The sequence below is a fragment of the Pygocentrus nattereri genome, chromosome 9, assembly GCF_015220715.1.
Source record: "Pygocentrus nattereri isolate fPygNat1 chromosome 9, fPygNat1.pri, whole genome shotgun sequence".
NCBI classification, from domain to species: domain Eukaryota; kingdom Metazoa; phylum Chordata; class Actinopteri; order Characiformes; family Serrasalmidae; genus Pygocentrus; species Pygocentrus nattereri.
In genome coordinates, this window is record NC_051219.1 from 13,178,627 (window position 1) to 13,195,127 (window position 16,501).

Here is a 16,501-nt window from a genome sequence, read left to right on the forward strand (position 1 = left end):
GCAGACAGGGGAAGGCACCAGTCACATAAAGTAATATTTACGAAAGTATTTATTAATAAGCACATTTTTAAATTTCCTCTCCTTCCACAGTTTAATCACATTTCTTTCAGCAAGACTGAAAACAAACCAAGACAAACAAGTTAAGAAACTAAATAATTTAAGAGATCAGAATATTGCACTAAAATGTAATAATACAAAATTATTAAAAGAATAAAAAGATCCTTTTACTAATAAGCTAAACTCAGCAGGTGGCAGACCTCATATCTTACAGGCCTCCTCCAGTGTTTACCGCTCTCAGAAGTAAAAGTTCGTAGGAATTTAAAGTTCTGATGTCCCAGGAAAAGAAGCTACAGCTGAAGGGAAATTCCACCGATTCTTCAAAAGGTTCAGTGGCTGAGATGTAAACAGAGCCATTCAGAGAAATTCTGAATAATCGATGGGATTCCTCTCTAAACCTGTCTGTCCAGCTTTTAATGCAACTGTACCCTCTACCAGACAGCAGGAGACTGAACCCATGACCTACCCTGACCAGGGTAGGAAGGATCCATGGTTATTTTCTTGGCTCAGCTGAGGCCCATGGAGCAGGAGAAGTCTTCCAGAGAGGGCAGCCAATGATTTTTGAGCAGTGTTAATGACTTTCTGTAGAGCTCTTCTACCAGCTACTGAGCAGCCAACACACCACACTGTGGTGCAGTACGCCACTACGCTCTCTATTGTGAAGCTGTCGAAGGCCACCAGCAGCTCCTCCCCAGTTCCAGCGAAGTACTCTGAGAAAGTACAGTCACTGTTGGGCCTTTTTAACCACCACCGCAGCGTTACCAAACCAAGATTCTGTACCTCATATCTGTACACTGACTCAACTACTACAGTTTGTGGAGTCCAACCACAATAGCACCTTCTAGGAATTTACTATTGGTGGTGGTGGAGTGGATGGGAGTGCAGTCATAGGTGTACAGAGAATACAGAAGTGGGACTCAGCCCACAGCCCTGTGGAGAGCCAGTGCTGAGCATGTGAGTAGAGGAGTGGGGGCTGATTCTGTCTGTGGGTGATTTGCAAGTAAACCACATTTACCTGGGCACAAATGAGAGGGGCAAGCCTAAGACAGACAGCTTGTCGACTAGTATATTGGTGACAACTGTATTAAAGGCAGAGCTGTAGTCAACAAAAAGCATCTTTACATGGTTGCACTTGTTTTCCAGCTGGCTCAGTGCAGTATGGAGTGCTGTAGGGATGGTATCCTCTGTAGATCTGTTTGCTCTATACAAAACATTTCATGACTACTGATGTCAATGTGACTGGGCTGTAGACAGTTACACTGTTGATGGGTGGTTCTTTTCGGACAGTGATAGTAGCCGACTTCAGATAAGATGTTTGTGTGTAAGATGGTCTTCAATTTTTCTCTTTTAGGCCACTTTTGCAACTAATGCCTCTCAAGTCTGTTCTTGCCATGCTACACAGAGCCCCCCATCCTGAAGACAGTGACTGTACTTCGTTAGTCATCCAGGGCTTTTGATCAGGAGGATACACCCGGATGTGTATATTGACTGTTATGTAATCAGTGCAGTTTTTTATCTGAAACAGTTATAAACTGATGAGAGATGGTCTGACAGATGTGGAAGGGGGTACTGCTCTACACACATGCTTTAAGTCAGAATAAACATGATCAAGAACAAGAGATGCAGCACCTACTGTTGTATTGAAGTATAACAGAGTGGAATTAGAAATGAGCCAGTGAGGAAATGTATTTAATTTCACTTATGGTAGTAAACATACTTTCAGTGAAGAAAAACAAGAAACTTAGAAAATAATCTCAGTTTTAGTAGATGAACAAAGTATTTTATATCTGACATAAAAGGTTCTAAGAATTATACTCACTTAAAAAAAAAGGCATTTCATGGTGTCAGAGGAAAAAAAATACAACATGACTGGAGGGAAAAAGACTAAACTGATAATATAAAGTAGGAAAGAAATTCAAAGAATTGATTTCATGATCATGTTATAAAAAAAGGCAAAAGTTACAAAAAAGTGTTAGATTGCATTTCATAATATGTGTGTATTTAACCATCTAGGCACACCTACCTTGTCACTACACTCATTGTCCATTGGATCAGCTCCACTTACCATGTAGTTGCACTTTGTAGGTTCATAATTACAGACTGTAGTCGATCCGTTTCTCTGCATACTTTGTTAGCCTTTCTTTACTTCACTGATCAATGTTCAGGATGACCACAGGTACCACTGCTGAGTAGGTATTATTTGGGTGGTGGATCATTCTCAGCTCTGCAGTGACACAGTAATATGTGAGTTTTCTGCACAGAATGGATCAGACACAGAAGTGCTGCAGGAGTTTAAACACCTCAGTGTCACTGCTGGACTGAGAACCAAAAATATCCAGCCTAAAGTGTCCTGTGGGCAGCATCCTATAACCACTGATGAAGGCCTAGAGGATGAACAATACAAATTGTGCAGCAACAGATGAGCTGCCATCTCTGACTTTAGATCTACAAATTGAACCAACAAGACGTGTCTAACAGATTGAACTGTGAGTGGACGATGTTTTAAAGCTCCAGCAACGATGCTGTGTCTGATCCACTTATACTCACCAACATACCACTGTCATGTCAATTTCTTTGCTGTGCTGAGAATGATCCATCCAAACCACACCTGCTCAGTGGTGGTCCTGACCATTGCTGAACATGGTAAAGGGGGCCAACAAATTATGGAGACAAACAGATGGACTACAGTCTGTGACAGTACAACTATAAAGTGCACCTATATGGTAAATGGACCTGATAAAATGCACAAAAAGTGCAGATACAAGGTAGCCGGACCTAATAATAAATGACTAGGAGCAGATCAAAAATTACAAATGACCTCACTAAGGTTACCAGCACACACCCAACACAGACACTGAAATGCTGGCTGTTTGAGAATGTTTAAGAAAAAAATGTGTTATACAGGCTTATAAGATGATCTCAATGTCATAAGCAATCTTCTGTATCCTGGGCCCTGTCCTATGACCTAAATCACTGAAATCCTTCTCTTTGCTAGTATGAATCTGAGAGACCTGTGAATGGAATGACAGTGGGCTCTCTTTTCCTTCCCCATCAACAAAAGGGGAACAATCTTCATCTGAATGAAGGTGCTCATGCTTTCTCTTCTTTTGGATGGCATTTGGCTCCTTTTTAATTATAGTTTTCAGGCTTAGATTTGGTAAGGTCTCTACTGCAGGTTCTGCCTTAGGCACTGATTCAGGTTCCTGAAGCTCCCGAGGATCAATCAGATTTTCCATGTTGTGCTGCTTCAGAACTCTGATAATGCCGCCAATGTTCCCCAGCTGGTGCTCCTGGCAGAAGAGCACCCCACACACTGAACAGCGGTACATCTCCTCCTTGTCGTGGATGAGCTGGTGGCGTTTCAGATTGTGATGGGTGGTGAAGGCACGCTCACAGCGGTTACAGGGGAAAGGCCTCTCTCCTGTGTGGACACGCTGATGCTCCGCGTGGTGGCTACGGCTCAGGAAGCGCTTGCCACAGATGGCGCAAGGGAATGGCCGGTCACAATCATGGAACTGCACGTGTTTGGCCAGCTGGGCCAGAGAGAAGCATCTTTCACCACAGATAGTGCATCCAAACTCACTATGCCCAGATAACAAGTCTGGAGACAGCATAAGGGGCTGCACAGCAGATTTCTTTGGAAGCTGGCCAGCATCTGGTTTGTCAGCCGTGGCTTTACGTGCGCTTACCTCATCCTTGCCTTCAGCAACACTTTCTACCTCCACTGACTCAGCTTCTGACATCATCTCAGATACAGAAGCTGGAAAGAGGGAAAAAGAAAAATGACTCAGTGTTCAATAAATTCAGAGGCATTTCATTTATGCAGTACATTTTACTTAATTTCTGGAATTCATTATGACAATCAGCTAAGAATTTCATGTTTTGAGCTATCCAAACCACCAGTGTTGGCTTTCCTTTGACTATGCACAGCTTACAAGGCTTGTGAAAACTGAGCCATTTAAAAAAGAAAGTAACCTTAATCTAAAAACAGCAAGAAAACCAGTTCACAACTTCTCTCAGACCTCCCTCTTATGGTCAGTAAGATGCAAAGTGTTGCATAGGTGTTCCTATGTTGTCTGAGAACATTAAGCCTAAACATTAATGCAGTATGAGAAACACACACACACAAAAAAAAGTTCAAATCTTCAAAACGGTGCACTGAAATTAGAAACTGTATCCCTGATATGGCCCTTGGTTTCTTTCAAGCGTCTCTAGCACCAACATTCATCCTAAAGATTGCTAAAATTAACATATTTTTCCATCATTGAGCTGTGTGTATAAAACGTATTCTGTGGAAATCACTGAAGTCACACATATATTAGTTTAATCAACCACTTGGTGGCTATAATATGACATCATTTTGAAGTATATTACCTACTCACACAGAGCTAACCAGGATAAACCACACGGCTATTTGCTATTTACTTTGGGTTAACAACTTGTCACATTTGACCAACTCTCGTTTCAGTAACCATATTTCATTTGATATCGACAGAAGTATTTGGACACACCTCTCAATCATTGAATTCAAGTGTTTCATTCAGGCTTATTGCCACAGGTGTATAAAACCAAGCACCTAGCTATGCAGTCTGCCTTTACAAATATGTGTGAAAGAATGGGTCGTTCTAAAGAGCTCACTGAATTTGAGCATGGTACTGTGGTAAGACGCCACTGTTGCAACAAGTCAGCTCGCAGAATGATCACGATCAACTGTGAGTGGTATTAATGAAAAGTGGAAGCATTTAGAAACACGGCAACTCGGCCACAAAGTGGAAGACCACCTAAAGTTACAGGGTGGGGTCGCCAAGGGCAGGAACAAACTGCATAGAAGTCCCCAATGCTCTGCTGACTCAATAACTTCAGAGTACAAACCTCCACTGGCTTTAACATCAGCACAAAAACTGGGAGCTGGGAAACTTCATGGTCTGGGTTTCCATATCTGAGCAGCTGCATGCAGGCCTTTCACCACCAAGCACAATATCGAATGGAGTAGTGTAAAGCACCACCACTGGACTCTGGAGCAGTGGAAACATATTGCTTGGAGTGACTAATCAGGCTTCTAAATACGGCAGACTGATACATAAGTCTGTGTTTAACGCATGGCAGGAGAATGTTACCTGCCTGACTGAATTATGGCAGCTGGAAAGCCCATGTAGCTCAAACAACATAGAATTGAACTGTGCCTTGCATCAATTTTACCTGACTTTCTAGCAACTTTCACACTTAGCCCCATCTATAGGGTTAACTGTAATGTTTGCACTCTCTCTACTTTCAGCTGAACTGATTTGTATGAATAATTTTTTTTAATAAAAAAAAAAATATATATTTTCACAATAACTGAGTAAAACCCAAAATGTGTTAGGCTGTGTCCCACTCTCCCCTACACAGGACACCATCCATACAACAGACCTTGAGTTGGATTTCTGTCTTTTACATTTTGTTACTTATTTGGATCACTGATATACTACAAAACAAAAACAACACAGCACTGATGCAGGACACCATGTATACATTACCAGAATGTGCAGTAGCTCCCATTCATGTTTGAGCATTAAGAGCAAATTTCCTTCCCTATGAAGTCTAAGTGCTGTGATCACTGAGCCCCGTTTGAGTCTCACCCTCGCCCACTATGATGGATGCCACTCCTGCATTACACAGGTGACACACAGCAGAGGTGGAGGAGGCGACAGGGAGGAGGAGCGGATTATTCAGTCAGAACACACACGCCCTCGGCAGGTCAGCCGCAGGGAGCTAATCGACTAACCATGCAAGGTTTCAGCCGTTTGAGCATCATGAACACGGTGTGCGAGGAAATGCTCTGTCTGGCTATAAACTGCTGTGTAGCCTTTAGCATGCTAGGTTAACGAGCCAACAGTCATTTAGCATATGAAGAAGTTTGTAACTTAAAGCTCAGCAAACTGAATGTTATGGTTTTGAAACATTAAGCATTTTGCAGCAGTTTATTGCTATGGCTTATAAACAGCTTTATCCACCATTATTTTCGTAGCTGAAAAGGGCAACGCCTCATCCAGCACTCTTCACTTGAGCTAGCTAGTTAATAAAGTAAGGGAACAGCCCCCCCAGATGGCGGGGGGATTCCCCCCAGAGGAAAGGGACTGCAGGCTTGTTAAAACAGGTACTGAAACGGGGGTTTGGTTCTTGTTTTGCTACTGGCGGTCTATTTGAGAACTTTCACTGGACTGAGCCAAACCAATGAAACTAGATCTCTTCAGATGCAACGGATTTTACCACGTAAATACCGAAGGAAATCACAAAGCACCTGAAAAAAGTGTCGCGTTATATTCCCGATTAATCCACGCCAAGAAATAAAAATAAAACATAATAATACATAAATTTTAAAAAGTCAAACTGAGAAACTCCGCGAAAGAAAAGACTACAAAACCTACCAACCAGAGCAGCCAGACAGGGCTGAGCCAGCTTCTCATTCGAACTTTCCCGGTCTACCTTAAAGGGTGCCGCACGTAACGTAACTCCTGCACTATTTAAGGTGGAACGAGGGGCCAGAATGCAACTAACTACTGCACCATTTAAGGTGGAACGAAGGGTCAGCGTGTTACTGCTGAACTATTTAAGATGGAACGAATGGCCAGGGTGTAACTACTGCACCATTTAAGGTGGAACGGGAAAATTCGAACAAGAAGCTGACTTCGGTTTGGTATGAATCTGACGGAACTCAAAGAACGTCCAGGACACAAAACATGCAAATTAAAACACTGTTTTGCAGTATTTTGTGTCATTGTGGTGTTACTTTAACACAAAAGCCGCCACATGGTCCGTGTCCATTTTCGACGAGCATTAAATTCTTCCTGTCCCTTGAAAAACGGCCACCTCAGACATTTCACGTTAAACTCACTCACGCCAACGGCCCAGACCTACAACGCATACTGGCTCTTAAATCGCCGGCTTCTTATCTCAAACTTTCCGACCCACTTTAAATAGAAATGTCGAGTAAAAAAGCCAACTTGAGCTTCGTATCAGTGTTAGCTAGCTAACCTAGCAGCCCTATTACCGCAGCCTGTGCGGTTGCTATGGCAGCGTGTAGCTACAAAAAAGCCCAAATCCAGTTCGTCTTTAACTCACCGTCCCAGCGCAGAGGTCCGAGGCGGAGGCGGCGGCGGCAGCGGCGGCTTTTCTCTCCACTCTCTCACAGTTTCATCTACAAAACCACCCCAAACCTCACAGACAGCAGACACGCGCGTTACTCGCGGACTCGATCTGCTTTTAGGGTTTGTTTTTACGTTTTATGCCTGACCTGCTGTCGGTGGCTGGGCCGCTCTGCTCGCCGGACGGAGAGAAACTGAAGAGGCGACCAGGAAAAAACAAACTTCCCCGCGAATGAATGAACTCCTCACACTCGCGACGCGGAAACGGCGCCTGAGGCCACAGCCCAAACAATGTGGGCAGCAATCTGCCGTCTTTATTGTCTAAATAAAAGATTGTACTTTTTGGGGGGAACTCAAGTCGAGCGGCCCACACGACCTCACTCCAGCCCCCGGCTTCTGCCTTCCACAGTGCCTCACCGGAAGTGAGCTGCTTGGGCAGGATAGGACCACAGAGAGCAGCTCTCTGCTCACTTCCACTCACCGGGAGACCCTAAACACCCCCGCTGGGCCTGCATGCTCTCAAAACATTGCACCAACGGGCCCAGCAGAGCCCCACGTATTTGTTCTAGTAATGCAACCCAGTTTCGTTTGGGATGCAGATTCTCTGAAAACTAGCCGAGACATTGGCTCCACATTACTGACCAGACTAAGTACATACAATGGATATGCAGCGGGGCAGCGTCAGCGCACAGGACAACACACCGCTGTCTCGGCTAATTTGCTCTTTTGCTTGATAAAAAAGTCCTTAAAGTTAACAATAAAGACGGCAGCATTCAGTTGTATCTTTAAACTTTCTGAAAGCCTTACCGGCGAAGAGTCACTAGTTATTAGTCTCACTTGTTTCACTCAGTACATTTTCTCGCTGTGAAGTTGTAAACAAACAAAACAGTTGTTAGCAGTAGATCCCATCACTGGTTAGCTGTGTTGACTTCTGCTGGCAATCGTTTGTTTCTTGAAGAAAACCACCTGGCTAGCATTAATACAACACGGCAAAATGCAACAACGGCAAAGTAGCCCAGATTGCTCAAAATATAAGAGGTAAACGGTTCCTTCTGAACCACTTTATTCATGTTTCAGACTAAAACTGTCTGCAAACGTTCATAACACGTAAGCCTGAACTTAATAACATTGCAAAATAAGGTCACCACAAACCCTCAGGGTGTGCCAAGTTAGTGAGTTCCCTGACTATAGCTCTCTGAACAGGCCGCTCCATGGAAGATCACTCCATTCTGCTCTAGCTCTCTGAGCAGGCCTCTCCACGGAAGATCACTCCATTCTGCTCTAGCTCTCTGAACAGGCCGCTCCACGGAAGATCACTCCATTCTGCTCTAGCTCTCTGAACAGGCTGCTCCATGGAAGATCACTCCATTCTGCTCTAGCTCTCTGAACAGGCCTCTCCACAGAAGATCACTCCATTCTGCTCTAGGTCTCTGAACAGGCCTCTTCCTGGAAGATCGCTCCATTCTGCTCTAGCTCTCTGAACAGGCCGCTCCACGGAAGATCACTCCATTCTGCTCTAACTCTGAACAGGCCGCTCCACGGAAGATCACTCCATCTGCTCTAGCTCTCTGAACAGGCCGCTCCACGGAAGATCACTCCATTCTGCTCTAACTCTGAACAGGCCGCTCCACGGAAGATCACTCCATCTGCTCTAGCTCTCTGAGCAGGCCTCTCCACGGAAGATCACTCCATTCTGCTCTAGCTCTCTGAACAAGCCTCTTCCTGGAAGATCGCTCCATTCTGCTCTAGCTCTCTGAACAGGCCGCTCCACGGAAGATCACTCCATTCTGCTCTAACTCTGAACAGGCCGCTCCACGGAAGATCACTCCATCTGCTCTAGCTCTCTGAGCAGGCCTCTCCACGGAAGATCACTCCATTCTGCTCTAGCTCTCTGAACAAGCCTCTTCCCGGAAGATCGCTCCATTCTGCTCTAGCTCTCTGAACAGGCCTCTCCACGGAAGATCGCTCCATTCTGCTCTAGCTCTCTGAACAGGCCTCTCCACAGAAGATCACTCCATTCTGCTCTAGCTCTCTGAACAGGCCTCTCCACAGAAGATCACTCCATTCTGCTCTAGCTCTCTGAACAGGCCTCTCCACAGAAGATCGCTGCATTCTGCTCTAGTTCTCTGAACAGGCCTCTCCACGGAAGATCGCTCCATTCTGCTCTATGTCTCTGAGCAGGCCTCTCCACAAAAGATCGCTCCATTCTGCTCTATGTCTCTGAGCAGGCCTCTCCACAAAAGATCGCTCCATTCTGCTCTATGTCTCTGAGCAGGCCGCTCCACGGAAGATCACTCCATTCTGCTCTATGTCTCTGAGCAGGCCTCTCCACAAAAGATCACGCCATTCTGCTCTAGCTCTCTGAACAGGCCTCTCCACAGAAGATCATTCCATTCTGCTCTAGCTCTCTGAACAAGCCTCTTCCCGGAAGACCGCTCCATTCTGCTCTAGTTCTCTGAACAGGCCTCTTCTTGGAAGACCGCTCCATTCTGCTCTAGCTATATAAATTGTAAATAGAAGAGCTGCACATGTGCAGGCAAAGAGCCGCATGTGGCTCGCGAGCTGTGGGTTGGCCACCCCTGAAGTAGAGTGAGAGGGGCGCTGTAGGCAATGAAAACAGAGTGCAAAAGAAGAAAATACAGTGAGCAAATGGCAAAAAGTCACCCACACAAGAAGTAAAGCTTTTTGGATGAACTGTGTTTAAGGCACAAGTACAGTCAAATTTATGTACATTCAAACTCTAAAAATTACCAGACTAATCACATCTTCACATCCGTTACTCTCACTTAAATACATACCTGCTGCGTCTTTACTGTGTCAGCACATATGGCACAGAAAGCAGCAGCAGTAGCAAACTGCTCTGTGTTTGTTCATCTGTGTCACCTAGTAACAGGGGAATGCGTGAATTTGCGCAAGTTCAGTGAGTACGAGTCACTTCAGAACCAACTTTAAAGCTCAGTAGTGTGTGATCCCAAATATTTCAGTTGCCCCCAAAAAATTGTAGAACCAGTCAGATAGTGAGATGCCCAGTTTTAGGACTTCAGAAGTTGTGTAGTGAACCATCCAAGGCTTAAACCTCTTTCACTTGCAAGGAAATCAATCATTTACTTTGTAAAAAGCTGACACCATGTGCTTAAATTTAAATCTAGTGCATAAATTTAAATCTGCTGGAGAGCAGGTTAGGCCTAAGTTGAGCACAAGACTCTTTACATGCTGTCATGATTTGTTGTCACCAATCAGGAGAAGAAGCAGATTGAGAGAGCTACAGTTGGACAAGCAAAGGACCCATTTTGGTAACAAAGCACATAAAAAAATAAAACTACAGTGGCACTGACAGCTCAATGCACTGCAACTTGAGAAAACATGTAAACAGACAAAAAACAAACAAATTAAGAAAACATCAAAGCATCTGCAAATTCAGATCTTGTAATGTGTTGTGTTGTCTGAATCTGCTAGGTGCTGCGCATGTGCTGTCAAATTCATGAAGACGTTTTCTTAATTTGCTTGTGTTTTGCCGGAAGCAGTCTGGCTGCCACGTCTGACTCCTGACTGAGGAGGGGACATCGTTCTCAAGCAGATCAATGCACAAAATCCCATACAGCTCACTAATGATGGTGCTAAAGACTGGTTGGTTACTGTGGCTGTGCTACAATTAAACTGTGTTGCAAGTTCTATGTGGCTGCAATTAAGTTCAAGTTTAATTAAGGTCAGGAACAACTAATCAACTAGTGGCATAATTTGGACAATCCAATCAGAATGATACTGTAACTCAAACCTTTGATCATATCAGTCCAGTTCTATCATCACTTCACTGGCTGCCTATTAAATTCTGTATTAATTATACATTTATTTTTATTGACGTATAAAGCCCTACATGGGCTCGCTCCTGAGTACCTGCAAGACCTTATTTCCTATTATGAGCCACCACAATTACTCAGATCCCAGAATGCTGGCTTATTAATAGTTTCTAGAATTCAGAAGGCTGCAGCTGGGGGAAGAGCTTTTTCTTATAAAGCCCCCAAACTCTGGAATCATCTTCCAGAAAATGCTCGGGACTTCAAATCTTGAAATCTAGGCTGAAAACTCACTTGTTCAGTTTAGCTTTTGGTAGTTAATGTTCCCCCTTAGATAAAGGCGGCAGATCCAGGGGTCCATGGACACAGGGAATTATAGTAAACTGAGACGCTGGTGCTGTTGTCCTGCTGCTCAAACACGGTCACTCAGGTTTGTGGACGGTGGAGCGGAGGGATGTCAAACTGTTTCAGAGTGCTCTCGTGTCTGTGTGTCCTTCTGGTTCTCTCCTTTTAGTTAAGCTGTCATAGTCAGATCTGCCGGAGTCGTTAGCCACACTCTGGTAATGTTCACATTCCCTGTTTTACATACACCCAAGCAGAACAAAACTAATTCCATCTCCCTGCCTTTTTCCGAGTAAACAACCGCCCATCTGTCCGGCTGGACACTGATGGATGACTGTCGAGCCCTCCTGCTACCTGCCTCAGATCAGTTTCCCACGTCCCAGCTACCGCCACCTGCCTTGGACTAGCTGCCCACCCTACACTGAAGTTTTCATAGACTCCTAGCTATTACTACTACTACTACTACTATTACTAATATTAGCAGTATAATAACTTTGTAAATAGTTTGACCAGAGGAGGATGGGTCCCCCCTTGTGAGCCTTGGTTCCTCCCAAGGTTTCTTCCTCAGCTCTGAGGGAGTATTTCCTTGCCAATGTCGCCCCTGGCTTGCCCAGTGGGGGGTTTTACATTTCATGTTCAAACTTTGTCTTTACTGGAATTCTGTGAAGCTGCGTTGTGACAACATCGTTTGTAAAAAACGCTACAAATAAATTTGATTTGATTTGATAAAAAGAAGTGCTTCCAAAAAAAGTATAGTAGCACCACTGGGTAGTCCAGACAAAATCTGGATATGATTGGAGGAAATCTGAATGAAGGAAAAGTTTCTTTCTGTTTCTCCAATAGTTTTTTTTCCCTAATGTCTCATTCTCTTCTTTCAGCCTGTTGTTCTCTACCATAAGCACCACAAGACTTTTTGAAGTCGTAGGAGCCTGTGCAGTTGCAATGTCAGCATTGTGTAATCTATCTGTTCCTTCATACTCACCACTGACCTGGAAAGACTTCCCCTCGTTCCATGCGAATCGCGTTGGCCCAGCAGCTTTGCCATTGGGGAAATGCCAACTGCAAACCCTCGAGTTGTAGTTTGGGGTGAAGTTTTCACGACTGTACAAAAAAAAAAAAAAAAAAAAAATCATCACAAGTTCAGTTATTTATTAGTCACGTGCCCAACAATTACAGTGAAGTAGTCACTGGCAAACTCTTAAATCTTAGGCTACCTTCAACAACACTGAAGCGACATGTATAAAAAAAAACAAACAAAAAAAAACAGAACAAAACGGTATTACATGGCAGGAGGTGTACGGTAAGTTGTGCATGAATGTATTTGCTTTTTTAGCAGAGAAACTATTTGTATTTATGCTGCTAAGCATGCAGAGGCATAAATCATTACTGATTAACTGACTGTTCATACTCTTCAGCTCGACTGCACCACAAACGTCCTTTTATTTCATGATCATTTAGGCTGAATCACAAATAGCTCCCTACTCCCTATGAAGTGCACTATGTAGGTCTTACACAGGCACCCAAACAGTATCTGTCTATATGTCTAGGGCAACAAAGAGCCATTAGAGATTCAGTCACATGTGCACAATTCCCTAGAGTGCACAATTTCTGTGCAGAAATCCAAATTTCATCTCTCACAATGCACTATGTAGGGAGTAAGGAGCCATTTGGCACTCAGCCATACCCAGCAAACATTGTCAAAAAGTGTTATGTTGCCTGAGCACAACTGTCACAACACTGTCACAACCCAATTACTAAGTAACACTGTCATGTGTTATTATCACTACCTGTTCACAAAAGTATGGAACTTATGGAGATTCTAGCCGGTTCTGCAAACGTACTAAGAACGCTGTCAGATAACGTTGCCATAACTTTCTGAGGAATTACAGTTTAATGCTGCGATAGCGTTGTGCACCAAAACAGTAGAACCACACAATCCTATCCGGCCCGCGGAAGCATTTTAATTTGCTATTAGTATTAGCCCATTTCACAGTGTGCTGCACTACAGTCCTCAGCATGCACTGCAACGTAATATGCTCCCACTCTCCTATCCCAACCACAGCCTATGTGGTTACACCTCAATTCCACACAATTCTATGCAATTCCACACCAGTCATATTACCAAAAATGTAGTACCTTAGCTCAACAGCTCAGACATCAGGGCCTAAGTCTTACTGAACTCACAGCAAAGAAGGATATCAGGTGTCTAGTTCAAGCAAATAGGTAGGTTTAAAAGAATCGAGCTCCTGTGGACGTTTAACTTTTTAATATTTCAAGAGTCCATGTAATATTTCATGTTCTACTACAAGCGCCTGCATCTGACTGTTGAAGTTTTTCCATATTTTGAATAAACAGCGGCCAGTTCGTGTCACAACATTCATTAAAAGTGATTTTTTTCTGTCCCACAGATTCTGTGAGATTTTTTTACAGGGCTCTTTTACTGGTTGGGTTCGAGACCCCTGCAGTAGCCTTTCCCAACGCAGGCCTGTTTCCTGGGAGAGAGTTTAAGGGTTTGGGGAAACTGCCTCGCCTGCCCTCCCGCAGCTTCGTCACAACGCTGTCTACGTTCTTACAAGGTTGCTACAACGTTGTCGCAACCTTGTTGTTTATTAACGTTTTATAACGTGTTAATACTATCTGTCTGCACTTCCATGGAATCCCATACGCAGCATACATTGCCACTACGTTGTCACAATGTTGTCAGGTAACGTCGCTACAACGTTCTACGGAATTACGTCAACGTTACCCGTTTGGCTGGGCTCCATTAACTGGGCAGCAAAGCAAAAGCGCCCACAGGCGAAACACGAAGCTGTGCGCTCAAGAAAAGCCCACGTCCTTTATCGAGGGGCCCCTTTGCCTCCTGCCGGTCGCCGCTGAAGTTAGAGAGGCGCGCTACCCGTCTTCGCCTGTCTTCACCCGTCTTCACCCGTCCGAGGACGTTACCTCACCTTATCAACTGCAGCCATCTCGCCCGCTCCGTCTCGTCGCTGGGAAAGCGGTGGAACGAGAGCCGAAGACTTTTCTTGGACTCGAACCTGTTATAACAGTGAGGGACACAGCACTGCGGCATGGCGCACAGACGGCAGGCTCGGTTCGCGCGGCGGAGCATTGGACCCGGACGTGACGCAACGGATGGCCGCCACGTCACGTCTTAACGTTCGTTCTTCGAAAAGACGGTTCTTCAGGGGTTCTTTAGTGAAGAAAATGGTTCTACATCAAACCACGAACCCACAAAGAACGCTTTTCATGCTTAAACTTTTTGTAAATGGTTCTGCATAGCACCAAACAGGGTTCTTCTGTTGTCACAAACTTGACATCATAACAAAAGCAGAACCCTTTTTGGTGCTGTATAGAACCATATATAACATTTTTCATCAATATGAACCATTTCACCATGCAAAGAACCATTTAACATGCAGAGGGTTCTGTGAGGGTTCATGGTTCTATACAGAGCCATGTTCTTCACTAAACGACTCTTGAAGAGCCGTCTGATTAAGAGTGTAGTCTGTATAAATACACGGAAACATGGTACTGTTATCATACCAAAGCAGAGCGTGATCTGACCGCTGTCCTTCCACATGACTTCGAGATGCTGTGATCCCCAGTTTTGTCCATCTGCAGAACTGGGTTCCATATAACACCTAAAAGGGTTCATAGCGCCAATCAGGTGCTGTTCTTATTACAAGATTTATATTGTCACAGTAGAAGAATATTTTCCAGTGCTATATGGGACATTTCAAAAAGGTTCTTTATATAGAACCATCTATAGTACATTCTCCTTCAGTCTGAGGAACGTTTTCACGATGGAACGAACCCTCGAATCGTGCAAAGGGTTTTTTTTGAGTGTTCATGGTTCTGTATAGAGCCACTTTCCTTAATAAAGTGCCCTTGAAAATCTATGATTTCTAAGGGAGCACTTCATGCTTTGAGAGAGTTATTGATCTTCTACTAAGAGCTGCAGTCGTGGGCTGGAGGTTAGGGAACCAGCCTCGAGACCGGAAGGTCGCCGGTTCGATCCCCAGAGCCGACAGCACATGACTGAAGTGTCCTTGAGCAAGACACCTAACCCCCAACTGCTCCCCGGGCGCTGCGGATTGGGCTGCCCACCGCTCCGGGCAAGTGTGCTCACTGCCCCCTAGTGTGTGTGTGCTCACTAGAGTGTATGTGGTGTTTCACTTCACAGATGGGTTAAATGTGGAGGTGAAATTTCCCAGGTTGTGGGACTAATAAGGGTCACTTAATCTAATCTAATTAATCTAAAGAAGACCGTTTACTGTCAATAAAAATGCCCATATGGTCTGAAAGAGGCGTCTCCAAACGGTCAAATATCAACCAGAGGCCTATGTAAGATGTTTACAGCCATCCTTACTACTCAAAGTAAATGCTCTGACTACACAGTTTAAAAAGAAGTTTTTAAGTAGAACATCAACGTTTCCATGTGGCGACATTGGAACCGCAGTCTGTAGCCTTAGAACCCTGGCATGTTCATGTCTTTTATACAGTTGGTGGTTTTATTATATACATTTTTATCTAAATTTAAAAAAGCATATATGCATGTGTATATTTAATATTTATATTTATTGTGTTTGTTTATTATACAAATCAAGAAGTAGTGCCCTGCCAGCTATTTTTACTGGAAAATTGATTCAGAAACATGTCAACAGAATCCATATCCATATCCACAAAACAGGATAGCTTTGAAACTGAAATACCAACCCCCAGATTTACTCGCGGAAAGGAAGGAGCGGTGTAACCTACAGTACACACCATCACCAAACCAGCAGGGAGAAACAGAGCGCGAAAACTAGGAAGCAGCGCATTAGCTGCAGCTAATCTTTTCCTTCCACTCTCACTCGTCCCTTTTCACACCGCCGTGATGTTTGAAGGCTCTATGAAAAATTAATGCATCCACCAACCAGCAAGAGACCCCCGCCCTCTCACTCACACGGCTCTCAATTCTAGAAAGGAGGACCATGAGACGAGTTCTGATCGCCAATAGAGCCGTTTAAGTACATTAGATTAAATCATAGACACAAATAAGCCGCTTGATGAGGATGATGATGAGCATCAAGATGATGATGAGGACGATGATGATGATAAAGATGATGGGGATGAGGATGATGATGATGAGGATAAAGATGATGACAGGGATGAGGATGAGGAAGATGATGATGATAGGGATGA

At 44.2% G+C, this 16,501-nt stretch overlaps 1 protein-coding gene across 2 annotated transcripts; it reads right to left on the minus strand.

Annotated features, from left to right (window-relative positions):
* Positions 1-1,730: 1,730 nt before the first annotated feature.
* On the minus strand, positions 1,731-14,399 carry LOC108435573 (zinc finger protein 623-like). Of its 2 annotated transcripts, XM_017711509.2 has the most exons (3): positions 14,266-14,399; positions 12,300-12,418; positions 1,731-3,817 (listed from the first exon to the last, which is right to left on the minus strand). In XM_017711509.2, the coding sequence occupies exons 1-3, from the start codon at positions 14,385-14,387 to the stop codon at positions 2,964-2,966; spliced, it is 1,095 nt and encodes a 364-aa protein (XP_017566998.1). In that variant the 5' UTR covers positions 14,388-14,399; the 3' UTR covers positions 1,731-2,963. The 2 variants fall into 2 exon arrangements, with proteins under 2 accessions (XP_017566998.1, XP_017566999.1); XM_017711510.2 differs by lacking the exon at positions 14,266-14,399 and having other exon boundaries at positions 12,307-12,410.
* Positions 14,400-16,501: the final 2,102 nt, after the last annotated feature.